Source organism: Ahaetulla prasina, chromosome 7 (genome assembly GCF_028640845.1).
Source record: "Ahaetulla prasina isolate Xishuangbanna chromosome 7, ASM2864084v1, whole genome shotgun sequence".
NCBI classification, from domain to species: domain Eukaryota; kingdom Metazoa; phylum Chordata; class Lepidosauria; order Squamata; family Colubridae; genus Ahaetulla; species Ahaetulla prasina.
In genome coordinates this window covers 56,745,626-56,762,991 of record NC_080545.1, presented here as the reverse complement: position 1 = coordinate 56,762,991, position 17,366 = coordinate 56,745,626, and the positions used below count along the sequence as shown (strand labels likewise).

Genomic DNA, 17,366 nt, shown 5'->3' with positions numbered 1-17,366 from the left:
CCACAGAGAAGGCCCTCCCCCTTGAGGTCACCAGCCGACATTGTTTAGCTGACGGTATCCGGAGGAGGCCCTCTCTGTGAGAGCGCACTGGTCGGTGAGAGGCTAATGGTGGCAGTAGGCGGTCCCATAAATATCCCGGCCCTAGGCCATGGAGCGTTTTAAAGGTGATGACAAGTACCTTGAAGTGAACCCGGAAGACCACTGGGAGCCAGTGCAGATTACGCAGGAGGGGTGTTACATGGGAGCCAAAAGGTGCTCCCTCTATCACCCGCGCAGCCGCATTCTGGACCAGTTGGAGTCTCCGGGTACACTTCAAGGGGAGCCCCATGTACAGAGCATTACAGTAGTCCAGGCGGGATGTAACAAGGGCATGAGCGACCGTGCATAAGGATCCAGAAAGGGGCGTAACTGGCATATCAGGCGAACCTGATAAAAGGCTCCCCTGGTGACGGCTATCATATGATCTTCTAAAGACAGCTGTGCATCCAGGTCTGTGTATATCTGTATATCCGTGCATAATATGGTCACAGAGGTCGCTAATATGAAGAGTGTTGGTCTTAGACGCTGCCTTGGGGGACACCGCTATTGACAGGAGCGGGATTTGATAGGGCATTGCCTATTTTGACCACTTGTTGTCTTTTTGACAGGAACGCTGTTATCCAATTATGGAGGGGTCCGGAAATGCCGTAGGATTTTAGATTTAGAAGAAGTTTGTCATATACCACTGAGTCAAAAGCTTTACAGAAGTCTATATAAATTGCATCTATTGCTTTGCCCTGATCAAGATTTGTAGTCCATATGTTTTTGCAGTGAAGAAGTTGTAAATTACAGGATATTTTTTTTCTGAAACCAAATTGTTTATTAGAGAGTAGGCTGTTTGTTTCAAGGTGGAGGGTGATGAATTCAAAGTGCCAAAATTATGTATCCCAAGCAATTTTGAAAGCCAATTCAAAATTTATTCTAACATGAACCCAGATAGACTTAAATACAGTTAAATCAATGGAAGAGCTACAGTAGCACAGTGGTTAGAGTGCAGTACTGCAGACTACTTCTGCTGATCACTGGCTGCCAGCAATTTGGCAGATCGAATCTCACCAGGCTCAAGGTTGACTCAGCCTTCCATCCTTCCAAGGTGGGTAAAACGAGGACCTAGATTGTTGGGGTCAATATGAAGGGTTGTTTCAAAAGCAGCCAAAGCAAAAAGGGAAACATTTCTTGGTTACGTTTTTATTTTCCAGATCATTAGTTATGCATAACAACTAAATTTGCTTTTATTGCTCAGTTCTATAGAGCTTAAATATTGTTTTTATTTTTGTTATTATTCTTCAGGATATCTTACCATTGGACTATCTTCAGTCAAACGGAAAAAAGGGAATTATTTGCTGGAGACAATCAAATCCATATTTGAACAGTCAAGTTATGAAGAACTGAAAGAAATTGCTGTGGTCGTACATCTGGCAGAATTTGACTCCACCTGGTGTGATAGCATGGTTCAAGATATTTCACAGAAATTTGCCCATCATGTAATTGCTGGCAGATTAATGGTAATCCATACACCAGAGGAATATTATCCAGCTTTGGATGGACTTAAGAGAAATTACAATGATCCAGAAGACCGGGTGAAATTTCGCTCCAAGCAAAATGTAGATTATGCATTCTTGCTTAACTTTTGCGCTAACCTTTCTGATTATTATGTAATGTTAGAGGATGATGTTAGATGTGCAAAAAACTTCTTGACTGTTATTAAGAAAGTCATAACTTCACGAGAGGGAACCTACTGGGTAACTTTAGAATTTTCCAAGTTGGGGTACATTGGGAAATTGTATCATTCCCATGATCTCCCTCGTCTGGCTCATTTTTTATTGATGTTCTACCAGGAAATGCCTTGTGATTGGTTGCTGATACATTTCCGTGGGCTGTTGGCTCAAAAGGATGTCATACGTTTCAAACCATCCCTTTTTCAGCACATGGGATATTACTCATCTTACAAAGGAGCTGAAAATAAATTAAAAGATGATGACTTTGAAGAGGATTCATTTGACCTTCCAGATAACCCTCCTGCCAACTTGCATACCAATATGAATGTATTTGAAAATTATGAGGCGAGCAAGGCATATAGTAGTGTGGATGAATATTTCTGGGCAAAAGCACCCTCAACTGGAGATTTTTATGTTGTGGTCTTTGATAGGCCTTTTAAAATTAACAAAATCAAAGTTGTCACTGGTACTGAAGATAGACAAAATGATGTTTTGCATCATGGTGCTCTGGAAGTTGGAGAAAAAACTGTTGGGGGCAAAAAGGAAAGGCAATGTACTACCTTCTTGAGACTAGGAGAATTTAAAAATGGAAATTTGGAAATCACAGATGTGGAGCACAAAGTTCTTTTTGATATTAACTGCATGAGAATACTTGTTACCAAAAGCCAAAAAGAATGGTTGATCATTAGAAGCATTAGCATATGGATTTCACAGCTACCAAGTCAATAAGGAAAATCAGCAGTGGAAGCATATACCCTTGCCTAAATCCAATGAAATAGTGCCATGAAATGACTTTTTTCCCCCCAATCTTTTTGCTACAGATACTGGCAATCTGGGAAATCACAAAACAAATAAAAGCAATCTAGTTTTTACTAGTTCAGTGAGGCAATATTCAAGTATTACTTTGTTGGAATGTCTGAGTTTTACAGAATGTATAAACAAGTTTTGTCCATCACTCAAACACAGATCCACTTCTTTGTTGTTTTCTTCTCTTTGGGAAGGACTGGTTGTGTTTTTGACATCATACAATTTACGGATTTTGTGGGCTCATGCCCATCAATTGTCAAAGGAATTTAACTCCCTCATATTCATGTACAAATTAAAAATGTGGTGGTGGTTTGTAATTGTACAGTGGTTGGTGGCTTGTTTTGAGATAATTTTGATAAAGAAGACCTATTAATACAGCTGATGTTCTCTACGTGAGCATTGTAAAAAAGATATGTTGAAATTACATTTGAGATTACACATTTGGTTATAAATCTGTACTTATCCTGTAAACTGCAGTAAGTGTATCCACTGTTCTTGAATTATCAACAAACATTACTTGTTCTAGTCAGATTTATTACTTAGAATTGATGGGGTAACTGAATTTCATCTCTCTTTAATTTTCACTTTTCATTGTTCAAACCAGATTGATACCATTATGTGAAATATTATTCAAGGTTTTACACAAAACTATGATTTTTGCATTTGGGTAGAATGCAAGTGATTTTAGTAAGCTGAACATAAACCGGCAAGAATATTAAGAATTATGTTTTATGTGAGGTCACAATGAATTCTACCCATGATTTGTTATGTACACATATTCCCAGGAATATAAACTAAAGCTCTTTAGAGCTGCCATACAAATATGGGACCTCTCTTTCAGTAAATGAAATAGAACAAAATACTCAAAAAAAAATTAAACACAAGTTAGCATGATAAAGTATATGAATATAAAAATCTGCCTTATATTGACTACACTCCACCTTTTTATCTTTAGTGATAATATTTCAATCACCACTTTTCTGTAACTGCAGAACTTAAGAGCCCCAGTTCTATTTCAGCCTTGACCAAGCACAAACCTGCTTAGATTCAACAATACTATGTGATGTCTGTGAAGCCATGCTCCAGCTTTTATTGCCAATGATTTAGGCCAATGTTGTCACCAGCCACCCTAGTCAAACTCCTTTAGAACTGGAAATATTATAGATTAATGTTAGAAAGGTATATTTTTCCCCACAAAACGTGCTATGGTGCTGAGCTATAATTTCTCTCGATAGAATTTGCTGTCAAGGAGTCCAAGAACACCAATCTACAATCTCATGTATTGGGAATGGTTTATCAAATAAGCACCCTGCTTACAATGGATTCCTGCCAATTTCTGCATTATCACAAATACATAAAAGTGCTGTTGCATAGTTTCATTCCATTTCAATATGTCTTATAATATTTTATGCCCTGAACCTTTCTCGCAAACTATTAATAGGAAAATGTATGGATGGTTGCATTTTTCATTATACTATCTGTTACGCAAAATATTTCTCATGGTTCACCCAGCCATCCAACTCCATGTCCTCTTTTGTATAGAATTTTTGGTATTGCCCAATTTCCACAAAACAAGGTTTATTTGAATCTTGAGAATTCCATTTTTTCCTCCAATGTTTAATTCATGGAATGTATAATTTATTTTGCATCTTTGACCATAATCTTTTGTACACAGTGACCATCTTTTCTGCTACAAGGAAACTTGTGCTTCTTTTATCAGACTTTCTTGATGTGCCTTAAGGCTATTTGTTTGTCCTTATATTGACTGACATCCTTTATTTCATGTAATTATATTTCCCTGTTTGTCTGATGCCCTTAACTTTTTTATTTTCTGTGGTTTCTGTGATTTTTCATGTGACATATTTCATTACTCTATATATGCATTCCCATTGTACAAGGGCGGGGGGGCGGTAAATAACTGCTATGGCTATCAGGTCAGGTAGAAAATTTCCAATTTTTTGCTTAAGGGCTGTCTGTGAAAGAATTCCCTTTCGAATAAGGAAAAAAATAGGAGTGTCTTGATTTTATGCTATGGAATTGCTAGAGTAATCCTTATACCTCTTCCAAATCTTTTTGAGTTATCTTTCATATATAAGCTTAACATCTTTCTTTAAACCTCCCATTCCCAAAACACATACACAAACTCTAGTGATATTTCATACTACTAAGCTAGAAGTAGTTGTCATTGTGCACAGACTGTGAAATTGGCATTTCTGAAGCCTTATGTTGGAGGTGATGTTCATTGTGATAACTGATGTCAATTGTGACAGTAGCAGTGATAAATCGCTATGGAAACAACTGTAAAGAATTTCCAATCTCATATTGATCTAGCTGACAAAATGGAAAGTAGTCTTCCTTGAAATGTAAGTCTTTTTAGTTTATGCTACTCTACAAAGAGAAAAAAATGTTTAGCATTTCAACAAATGAAGTTATATGCCCAGGTGTAAATATCATATTTGAATATACCTAAGAAAAAAACTCTATCCCTCTTATCAGAAAGAATTAAAATCTCTTTCAAAGTTCCATATTCTCAATCAACTGACAGGGTTTGGAGATCTCATGATAGAGGTAGGTTCTACCCTCGCCGTAACTTACCATGACAGCTGGCCATGTTATGTATATACTTGATCTTCATTGAGTCTTTTTTCCTATTCCATTGTTGCTGTCATAGAAACAAATTGCAGAGGGGGGGGAGAGGGAGAGAGAGAGAGAAATATTGTACAACTTCAAGTATTGAAATAATTACAAGATGATAGATAGATAGATAGATAGATAGATAGATAGATAGATAGATAGATGGATGGATGGATGGATGGATGGATGGATGGATGGATGGATGGATGATAGCTGGAAAGAAAAAGAAAAAGAGAAAGAAAGAAAGAGAAAAGAAAGAGAGAGAAAGAGAAAGAAAGAAAGAAAGAAAGAAAGAAAGAAAGAAAGAAAGAAAGAAAGAAAGAAAGAAAGAAAGAAAGAAAGAAAGAGAAAGAAATTGATGACAGACATACAGGCAGGCAGTTACTCACTTGAATGAAATATATTACCTGATTACTTCAAATGCTTAACCATACTTTCAATGGAGCATCATCCAGGTGTGGAATAGGAACAATTTTCCTCTCCTACTCCACTTCCCCTAATCAATATTAGAATTCTTCTAATATTTTGTGCATTTGAATCCTAACCTCTGAAGTCCAGTCTTTTGCTTAGTGTCACCCCTTATTTTTTGCTTTAAAAATACCCAAATATGGAACACAGGATAAATGTGTTTATATGTTAGCAGTAGCAATATCAGAAATGTTCTATGTGTGAACTGTTCTATACAAAGAACTTTAAGCCTGGCGGACTTCAACTCCCAGAGTTCCCCAGCCAGGTTTGTTCCAGGCTTAAAGTTGCCAAGGTTGGAGACCCCTGGGCTAGACCATTCCCTATTGGGATTTCTTCAACTGTTTCATACTACTAAATTATTGCAAACATCAACCATTGGAAAATCAGTGAGATGATTATTTTTTATTAACCAAATGGCCAGTAAGATAATCTAAGAAAAGAGGATATGACAAATTAAAAGAGAACTATGATGATTTGTGATTGTTTTTACAATTAAATGCACATCCAGATTAAAAAACATCCTACAATTATACAGCCTGTCTACTCTTGCCCAACTTTCTTTCACATGCATAAGAACTTTTCTTTTTTTTCTCTTCCCCTCCTCACTTTCTCTCAAATACATTAAAATACATGGTATTTGGATGAGCCTCGCTGTAATGTTACTGTCCCCCAGATTTCATCCCACTGGTTGTCAAGAAAGTACAGCTACTGAGTTTGGATAATCAAAATATGGATGACTGAAAATGGCAGCAAAAAGATGTTTAATTTTTGAAGTTATCTATAGGTAGTCCTCAACTTACAACTGTTTATTTAGTGACCATTTGAAAAAAGTCACCTGTGACCGTTTTTCACACTTATAATCATTGATGCATCCCATGGTCACATGATCAAAATTCAGACTCTTGGCAACTGGATCATATTTATGACTGTTGCAGTGTCCAGGAGTTGTGGGATCACCTTTTGTAACCTTCTGATAAGCAAACTCAATAGGGAAGCCAGATTCACTTAACAACCATGTTACTAACTTAACACTTGCAGTAATTCACTTAACAACTGTGGCAAGAAAAGTCGTAAAATGAAGTAAAACTCACTTAACAAATGTTTCACTTAGCAACAGAAATTTTGGGCTCAACTGTGCTTGTAAGTCAAGGACTATCTGTACTAGCCAGTAATATTTTTGCAGTCTAGGTCTGGCAGATGGAAGATTGCACTAGGTCAGGGGTCTCCAACCTTGGCAACTTTAAGACTTGTGGACTTCAACTCCCAGAATTCCCCAGCCAGCAAAGCAAAGTCTTAAAGCTGCCAAAGTTAGAGACCCCTACACTAGATCACAGGTGTTAAACGCACGGCGTCACGTTGCCGTCACCTGACGTATTCTGACATTTTTCCCCTTCATGGAGCTGGGGAGGGCATGGCCTGCATGTGATGCATCCAGCCCAGGGGCCGCCATTTTGATACCCCTGCACTATACAAAACTATTGACAAAGGTGGATATGACAGAGGGTAGAGATGGACAGAGCAAAATTATCCAGACACTCCAGCATAAATCTTGACATCTGCCCATCATTTTAATGTGATTTACTTCTGTATTGATTCCCAGACTGAGTCAGATTTATGAACTGCATTAAACAATGAAACAGCATGACTTCACAGGCTACAGATCATAATTTAACTACTTTAGGAAACACAGAAATTACCTTATTAGGGTTTAACATATTGATCCATTAAGTTGATACCATCTATGCTGATTGGCAATATCTCTCTAAGGTTTCAGAGATGAATATTTCCTATATCTATATCAAGATGGTAGGAACTGAGACTGGAACATTAGGCTTTCAAATTATATTTTTGTCAAAAAAAGGATGGTCCATTACATATTATACTTTGCCACGTTATGGAATGCATATTATCTACATTATCCCAATTCAGTAGCCCTATGACAAGTAGCTGCAATTTTTTTATGCAGCTGCACATTTCCTAGTAAGATAAACAGATGGACAAATTTTTACCTTCTTTTTAGATTCTTGCAAGGCTTTTCATATTTCAGAGGGATACAGGTAGTCTTTGACATACAGCAGTTCATTTAATGACCGTTCGAAGTTACAGCATCACTGAAAGAAGTGACTTATGACCATTTTTCACGCTTACAATCATTGCAGCATCCCCTTGGTCATGTGATCAAAATTACAATGCTTAGCAACTGACTCCTATTTTCGACCGCTCATGTGATCACCTTTTGCGACCTTCTGACAAGCAAAGTCAATGGGGAAACAGATTCACTTAATGGCCAAGTTACCAAATTAACAACTGCAGTGATTTTCTTAACAAATGCGGCCAGAAAAGTTGTAAAATGGGGCAAAATTCACTTAACAAATTTCTCACTTAACATAAATTTTAGGCTCAATTGTGGTCATAAGTGAAAGACTACCTGTACAAATGTTTAATAAGATTTTAAGATTTAAATGTTATCATATTATGTGCTTCTTGTGATTTGTGATTTAAAAACATGAACATAATATCTAAATGAGTTCTGTGTCCATTAGAAAAAAAAATCTTCCTAAAGGATTTCCAAGCTGAGAGATTGGTGTGTTTTTCTCTCCTCGGGGTATAATTAGGTCCCAATAGTCAACTCATGAAAGGTAGCACAATAAATTCTTGTATTGGTCCTCTTAGGAATGCAGTCACCATCCATAATTGGAAAAATTGGTGCCATTGGCATTGCGATGATTAAAATTTACGATAAAGGAATGTCTGTACAGTCATGCCAACAGGGAAAGAAGTCAAATTCTGCATTGCACATGCCAGTAAGGCTCTTTCAAAAGGACAGATTATTCATGTGGCTGCCAGACGTAGTAGGCCAATAGCTTTCTTGAATCATAAATCAAACTAACTTTAGATGTGGCTTGGCAAAAAAAAAAAAAAAAAGTGGCTATTTAAAGCACAAAGTTCCACAAAATAAATGATCCAACAAACAGCCCTGGAAAATGCACAAAAGTTTCTCCTTCTCAAAGAGAAGAGCCTTTGTTTAAATTTCTTCTATTTCCTTAGCAACCATCCATGTCACTAATCCCTAGGAAAACAGGATATCTGAAGTACCTCCTGAAGCTCAGTTTCAAATGCTGATGTGATTTGTGCCAATTAAAACACCCTTTGAACATATCAACATATACTTTAAAAACGTATTTGTTTTCCAAGTTCTATTTTATAATTCTCCTATGACGGAAGACACAAATCTTAAGGATACATTTCTTCATTTTTATTTCTCTTAATGTCAAATATTAGTGACAAAGAATCTGATCACAGAATACTGAATCCCTAACAGTTAGAAAATGAGAAGGAGGTGTTGAAAACTGACCTATGTTTATATCCCAAGCACAGTCTGAATCAGCACAAACAGTACATGCAACATTTCAAGATATAAGTTATCAGTTTAATCAAAGTCATTTGTGATTTAGAGACTTTGTTGTGAACTGGATGTTCTATTCTTGCAACAATTTTGTCACTGTCTGTATATCATCTATGTCAGTAATTTATTCGTTCACTGCTGGAAATAATATACTGTATAATTTTGGGTACCTCACTGTAACTTGTTATGTTTTACAGCTAGTAAAGAACAGAAGCAGATTTCGTCTTTAAGGAGTTGGTGTCAGTGAGGTAATTAGGAACTCAATTTGATGCAAAACATTGACTTGGAAGTGATTCATTGCTCTTAGAAATATTGATTTCTATCAGTTGTCACAAAGTATTGCAAAAAATTGAACTTTGAAGTGGGTTATTTAATATAACTGTTAAAAAAGATTTAATATATTAACTTGTGTTAATCAATGGTATGCACAAAAGAAAGCAAGAAACTTTGTCCTAAACTTGGAATAAATTGCCCCAATTGGATATTTCTTTGGAATGTTTTGATTTGGCTGGGGTTGGTTGGTTGGGTTGGTTGTTTTTTGAAAATTATTGTAGCTAATGACCAGTTTAGTATGTATCCACCACACTCCCACTCAATGATTCACATGAGAGCAAACACAACTGCCAGTCAGTTCAGCTAGCAAAAATATAGTTTGAAGTTTATTTGTTAATATTAGCTAATGTCAAAATTGCTAAGTGGCAAAACAGATAGAAAGCAAGGAAGAGACAATTGGCAAGACATACAAGGGCGAAGGACTTTGCAAGGACAATCTGTATTCTCAGTTCTATCTGTTAAAGGAAATAATTGCTCACTGTCACTCATGTCTTGTTCACTTGGTCAATGCACTCTACATGGGGCTCCTCTGAAGACTATCAGGAAGCTTCTGGTTGATGGAGAATGTGGCAATGCAGGAAGATATGTATGCCTTTAGAATAGCACACATTATACCTCCACTGCAAGAGCTACATTTGCTGCCAGTTTGCTTCTGGGTCCAATTCAAGGTGCTGACTTGGACCATCAAGGCATGGGTTTAGGTTACTGTGTAACTGCCTCTTCCCAGTGACACCTGCCCATCCTATCAGATCCGAGAGAATAACTGCTGTGGCTCCCATCAAATAAGGAGTTAGATTTGGTGGGACCAGAAGATGGGCTTTTTTTCTCATGGTACCCACTCTGTGGTCCCCCCACCCCTGAACACTTGGCTGTTCTCTGCTCATTCCCTGACACCCTTCCAGAAATCCCTGAGCACTTGGCTGTTTCAACAGGTGCCTGGGGTGTCAGGGAATGATTCTCTGCTGAAGTGGTTCTACTGTTCATAACATTCAATGTTCTTGCCTAGGCTTTTTAAAATAATGACATCTATATTTTTAAATCACATCTATTTTAATATTATTTATGGTTTTATTGTATGTCACCCATAGTCACATTCTGTGAGATGAGTGGCCATATGAATATGATCGTTAAATGAATAAATAAATATTCTTTCAGATCCAATGGAAACAATACTGTAGAAAACACATTCAGACTTGCAAGATTCTGCTACTCTTGCTGTTACAATTAATGTAACATTAATTATTGTCTGTCTTAATTAATTCTCATCTGTCTGGAACCCACACTGCATATTGGACATAAATACAATAGAGAGAGTCCAGAGATATTTTATGAGAAGAGTCCTCCACTCCTCTACCTGCAATAAAATACCTTATGCCACCAGACTCCAAATTTTGGGCTTAGACAATTTAGAACTACACCGACTTCAGTCTGACCTAAGCATAGTACATAAAATTATCTACCACAATGTCCTTACCTGTCAATGACTACTTCAGCTTCAACCACAACAATACATGAGCAAATAATAGATACAAATTCAAGGTAAACCACTCCAAATTCGATTGCAGAAAATATGACTTCAGTAAAAGGGTAGTCAATGCCTGGAATACACTACCTGACTCTGTAGTTTCTTCCCCAAACCCCCAAAACTTTAACCTTAAACTGTCTACTGTTGACTTTACCCCATTCCTAAGAGGTCTGAAAGGGGCGTGCATAAGAGCACCTGCGTGCCTACAGTCCCTGTCCTAATATTCCTTTTTATTTACTCTTTTCATGTATCCAAATTATGTTTATACTTTTACCTGTTATCTTATATATTATTGACAAAATAAAAAAATAAGATAAATAAAATAATGTAGTTCCAACATATAGGACATCGGTTTCTTTTTCTGGCCTGATTTGTAGGGCTGACAAATGCTGTGGATAGTTAGTATGGGCAGTTTGAAAAGGAGCACCTTTAGCTATCTAGTTTTAACCCTTTTATATACATAAAAATGCATAATAGAGAAGGAAAGCAGAAATTGGCTGATCCCTCCTCTGTTCTGCATCATGAAGCAAAGCATTTTCTAGGCAGAAATGCTGTATCCACCAGTTCTGATAGAACAACTTAAAATGGAACAATGGGAAAGCAAAATAAGTTCCTTTCTGCTTAATTTGTCCTCTTAGACCTCAAAAACAGATGATTGCTAGTCCATTCCAAATGCTATTTATCATCAAACTATTTTTAAAAATGGCAGCAGGAATTTTTGTTTAAAAAAATGAAGAACATTTTTACTATTTTTATAATAAATTGTGGAAGCAATTTGCTACCTGCTTTCACAAAGGGACCCTGAAGTAGTGGAACAAAAAAGCAACAACAATCGATTTACTTGAACAGCACAGTCTATAAATAATATAATAACAGCAAATATATATTTCTGTGGTAATTGGCCTGAAGTCCTTAATCCACACACTTGCACTCTTTGACCCCGCTTGCAGAACTCAATAAGCAACAAACCAAGGGAGGTTTTACATTTGGCAACCCATGTTCTCAATAGCATATTGGTTATTTATAATGTCCACATATTTCACAGTTAGCAACCTGCTTGCGATCTCAATAAACAAAGCACTTCATTTTTGCAAAGCTTGACAGCAGATCAACTCTAACTTAATGCATGTGCACTATTCACATTTGGCCACCTGCCTGTAAAAAAAAAAAGCATAAAACACATGTAACACAGAGAGACGTTCCTTATTTGACTTTTCCTCACCCCCACCTCTCCACCTCTAAATTAGATCCAAATAAAGGCAGCACAAGTAAAACCAGCTGCTACTGCACTCTCCATATTTCAATGGTGAGTGTGTGTGTGTGAGGCACAACATTCTCCAAATGGCCACTTCATATCTCGAATGCTGAAGGTATGGTCAGTAGAGCGCATTTACTTATCTGGAAGTAAAATGTAGGAATAAGAAGTACCACTTTCATTCATTGGATCCTGCAGGACAGAGATTTTAGTCTCTGTTCTACGGAATTAGGAAAGTGGATTTTCCATATTTATTTTATATTTGTTCTTATTTATTTTAAAACTTCATCAAATTTAACCCTCTCCCCCCACACATTTATTTATTTATTTATTTATTTATTTCGATTTTTATACCGCCCTTCTCCCGGAGGACTCAGGGTGGTGTACAGCCAAGTAAAAATTCAATATATAAACATTAAAAAGAAGTTAAAAAGAAATATTATAATGTGGCCGAAATTTTAAAACCATTTAAAATCTTAAAACATAAATACCCCAATAAAATTTCAATCCAGTCCCGCTTGAATAAATAGGTGCGTTTTCAGCTCACGCCGAAAGTAACCAATACTAAAAGGTTACTCCCCCCATTAATATGCTTGATTAATTTCCCAAAATCCAGATAATAAATATTAGAGGAGTGGGCAAAGATGAGGCAGACAGGCAGGCATCAACATCAGTCTTTATTAACCAGCACAACAGGCGCTGAACAAGAACAATCAGACATCAACAACAGAACTCCGAGCGAGCCTTCTGACAGATTTTATTTATTTATATTTATTTATTTTTCAAATTTATATACCGCCCTATCTCGCTAAGGACTCAGGGCGGTTCACAGGCAGTTCAAATACATATAAATACAGATTAAAAAACAATTAAAAAACTTATTCTATTGCCCCAAATTTAAAATAGTATAAATAATAAAAACCCCTTAAAACCTATAACTTTAAAATCTAATCCAGTCCCGCGCAGATAAATAAGTGTGTTTTAAGCTCGCGACGAAAGGTTCGGAGGTCCGGAAGTTGGCGAAGTCCTGGAGGGAGTTCGTTCCAGAGGGTGGGAGCCCCCACAGAGAAGGCCCTTCCCCTGGATCTTATATACCCGGCTGTCAGAAGGCTGTGCCAATAGCTGCGCCTCGGATTTCCTGCTTCCTAGCTGGCTCGCATCTTAGCCAATCAGCAGCCATCTGCAGTTGGCAAGGCTTGAGCCGGCTGTGTGAGTCCGAGGACTCTACACCAGATATTTATCATTCAGATTTTGAATCGTAGTATTTAAGCAAGAGAACATGGCTGTCTAGGTTTCTAAAGATATAATAAGATTTGTAGTTATGAGTATATATCTGAAATATCTCTGTGGACTCAGATTGTTCTAATTGTGAAGCCCCAGAGAAATCAAAAGATCCAGGTCAGGGTTGTCAAACTCAAGGCCTGGGAGCCAGAGCCGGCTTGTGTGGTGCTTAGATTTGGCTTGTGGGGCTGCCCTAGAAACAGCAAAGGACCGCCCCATGGTGCCTTTGCCAGCAAAAACAGAGCTCAGGAAAGCCACATGTGGCCCTCCCAGGCTCCGTTTTCGGCTGTAATTGCCTCTTGCCACCTTCTGCCAGTGAAAATGGATCATGTGGTCCCCTGAACCCAGTTTTCACTGGCAGAGGGCAGCAGGAGGCTGTCACAGCTGAAAATGGAGCTCTCGAGTCCGTTTTTGCTGGCAGAGTGCTTGGGCCACCACAGACACCCCTGACATTCGTGATGTCAAGCTGGCCATGCCCAACCTGGCCATGCCCACCCCAGCCTTCAAGGCAGGGGTGAAATCTAAAAAAATTTCCCTACCAGTTCTGTGGGCCTGGCTTAATTGGTGGGCATGGCTTGTTGGTCAGATGACTGGGTGGGCATGGCCAATAACAAAAAATAATAAAAATAGTAAAGTATACAAAACAATAAGAGGTACCAAAAACCAACTTTCACACTTTACACACACACAACACAACTGACTCTCTCTCTCTCACACACACACACACACACACACACACAAAATGCCACATACAGCTTTGTGAGATTTTGTGTGTTTGTGTAGTTAGAGTGAAACACTACAGAAACACACCAAATTTCAGAAAGCTGCAAAAATATTTTATTTTATTTTATTATTTATTTATTTATTTTAGATCAGGGGTCTCCAACCTTAGTAACTTTAAGGTTTGTGGACTTCAACTCCCAGTTCCTCAGTCAGCAAAACAGGCAGATTCAGTTGCTCACGAGAAGATGGATTTTAGGCAGGCATAGTCAGTTGCAAGCTGATGCAACTGATTACAGTAGCTGAGGTAAAGCATGGCTTGCCAGCCCGAAAGGAGCAGTAATTATAGGTAAGTGAGGGGGCATTGGGTGGGCATGGGTGGGAGCTCTTGTAAGTGGGGGCTGTTAAAAATATTTTAAAAGCCTGTGAGGATCAGGAAACTCATCTGGGATCGCCAGAGGAAAAAAAGATTTTAAAACTTCCTCTGACAATCTCAGCTGAAGTTGCCTCATAGCAGCCCAGAACCTCTTAAAATAATTGTTTTAACAAGCTCTTCGGCTGAAGAGGTTGTTAAAAAAAAACTTTTAAAGGGTTCTGCCGATGTCAGCTGAATTCTCAAAAGCTTTTTTTTTACTTTTAAAGGCATATTTTTGGCTGAAGAAAAACTGCTTTTAAAAGTAAAAAACAAAACCTCTGCTGATGGTGTGGCTCAGCAGAGGCAGGGGGCGGGGCCAGGGATTTTTGCTACCGGTCATCCAACCCACCAGCCACCATCACTACCGGATCGGGCGAGCCAGTCCAAAGTGGGAGCATCTCACCCCTGCTCCAAGGTCAAATACAACCCTCAATGAAATCGAGTTTGACACCCCTGATCCAGGCAGTTCAAATTGGTATAAAGATTTATTGCAACCTTAAGCTCTCGACAAGAATCTGAACTACTAATGTCCAAAGTATATTGGTGGCAAATAAGAATCAAAGGAATTCAAGGTGCGCTGGACATAGATCTCTTGTGAGTGCAAAGGGACTCATGACTGGTGATGCGTTTGATCTCTCCCCCCAGGCTGCGGACCCCTCCCTCAGCCTGGCCATCTTCTACACTAATGTTCTAAAATTTACCATTTATTCAGCTACTATGTAACTGAAGCCCAGCATGTGTCAGCATCTGGGTTTATCTTTCATTTCAGTGAAGGATCCTCATCTCTACTTGTTCTTGTTAAGTTCTGGAAGTAACGAGGCTGGAGACCAGGGTAGTGACAACAGCTCTTTAATATAGGGTGAACCCAGCAACAGGCTGGGGGAAAAACCTCTCCTTTTATACAGTTCTGCTGGAGGCTTCGTCCAATCAGCAACGTGCTGATTTCCCGCTCAAATATTTAAAGGTACAAACATGAATACATAACACTCCTCCCCTCCCAGAAAACACTTTGCCTCTATTTACATTTTATTTACATGTCCTTATTCGACGTAGTCACGCAAATAACCTGGGCGTCTCCTAGTTCTTTCAGACCTGCGCGGTTCAGTTCTGGGTGGTGTTTTGAGCTGGTCGGAGGGGCTGTTTTCTCCTCCCAGCTCTTTCTCTAGGCCAACGGGCCCTGGATTACTTGCAGACTCTTTTTCTTGGCCATCCGGCCTTGGATTACTTTTGTGATTTTCCTTGCCGATTCCCTCGGGAACCTGATGGCGTCGCTGGACCTCCGGGACCTCAGCTAAGTCTTGCGCCTCCGGGTTATGGTCAGCTGTGGGTTCAAATAAGGATTGGTCACTATCTGTCTCGTTTGGTTCGGGTTGCTCTGTTATTCGTTTCCTTATCTGATCTATGTGGCGCCTCCATACTCGGTTGTCTTGTAACTCGACCAAGTATGACTTTGGACCGGTCGCTTTTATGATTTGCCCTGCGAGCCAACTTGGGCCATCCCCATAGTTGCGGGCCCACACTCTGTCGCCTATACCCATTCCTCTCATTTTTTCTATTTCCCCCTGGTAACCCTCTGGTGTGTAATGGGGATTCAAACGGTCAAGTGGGCACCGGAGTTTCCGTCCCATCAAGAGTTCGGCTGGGCTTCTGCCTGTAGCAGTGCTTGGGGTTCTGTGCTGATGGCCAGAAAGAAATCTACCTTTGTTTGCCAGTCACCTGGCTTGAGCCTGGACAATGCCTCCTTAGCGCTCCGGACGGAACGCTCTGCAAGGCCATTCGACGCAGGGTGGAAAGGCGCAGAGAGGGCATGTCGGATGCCCTCCTCTGCCAAGTATTCCTCAAACTGGGCTGCCGTGAATTGCGGACCATTGTCGGACACCAGAGTGTCAGGCAACCCGTGGGTTGCGAATAGGTGGCGCAGGGCTGTGATTACTGCCTCGGCTGTCGTGGATTTCATGAGTATGATCTCCAACCATTTAGAGAAAGCGTCGACAACCACTAGGAAGGTTTGGCTGTGGAAGGGCCAGCAAAATCAATGTGGATTCTTGACCAGGGCCCTTGGGGTTTTCCCATTCCCTGACTGGGGCCGTTGGTGGTAGAGGTCTGGACTCTTGGCAAGCCTGGCATTTCCCTACCCTCTCAGCAATTTCTGAATCCATGAGTGGCCACCACACATAGCTTCTTGCTAGCCCCTTCATCCTTACGATCCCTGGGTGACCCTCGTGGAGGAGGTCCAATACCTTTTCCCTTAATTTATCCGGAATCACCACACGATCACCCCATAATAGGCACCCCCCTTGAGCCGAGAGCTCATCACGCTTTTTAACAAATTCCTTAAACCTTTCGCCCGGCGCAGCGGGCCACCCTCTTTGTACCCATCCGAGTACAGTCCTTATCACAATGTCCCGGTATGATGCCCGAGCCACCTCCTTAGAGGTGACTGGGCCTGAGTCCAAAGAGTCAATCAACAGGACAGGCGTCCCCGGGGTGGGGTCTTCGATCGCCTCTGGTAGTGGGCATCTGCTTAAAGCGTCCGCATGCCCCACTTCTTTTCCTGGCCGATGCTGCAGCTTGTACGAATAAGCGGCTAAGAAAATAGTCCATCGAGTCAATCGTGGCGAAAGTGCCACAGGCGTTGGCGATCTCCTGCCAGTATTCCTAACAGCGGTCTGTGGTCAGTCACAATTTCAAAATCCCGCCCAAATACATATTCGTGGAATTTCTTCACCCCTGACACAATTGCTAGCGCTTCTTTATCTAACTGA

The 17,366-nt window shown here is 39.6% G+C and overlaps 1 protein-coding gene across 1 annotated transcript in view; it reads left to right on the top strand.

Annotated features, from left to right (window-relative positions):
- The window catches only part of MGAT4C (MGAT4 family member C), a 160,504-nt gene extending 157,903 nt beyond the window's left edge, over positions 1-2,601 (top strand). The window contains exon 7 of the mRNA XM_058191306.1: positions 1,330-2,601. Within this exon, the coding sequence (XP_058047289.1) occupies positions 1,330-2,486 (1,157 nt within the window). The 3' untranslated portion in view covers positions 2,487-2,601. The remainder of the gene's footprint in view (positions 1-1,329) is intronic.
- The last annotated feature ends 14,765 nt before the right edge of the window (positions 2,602-17,366 follow it).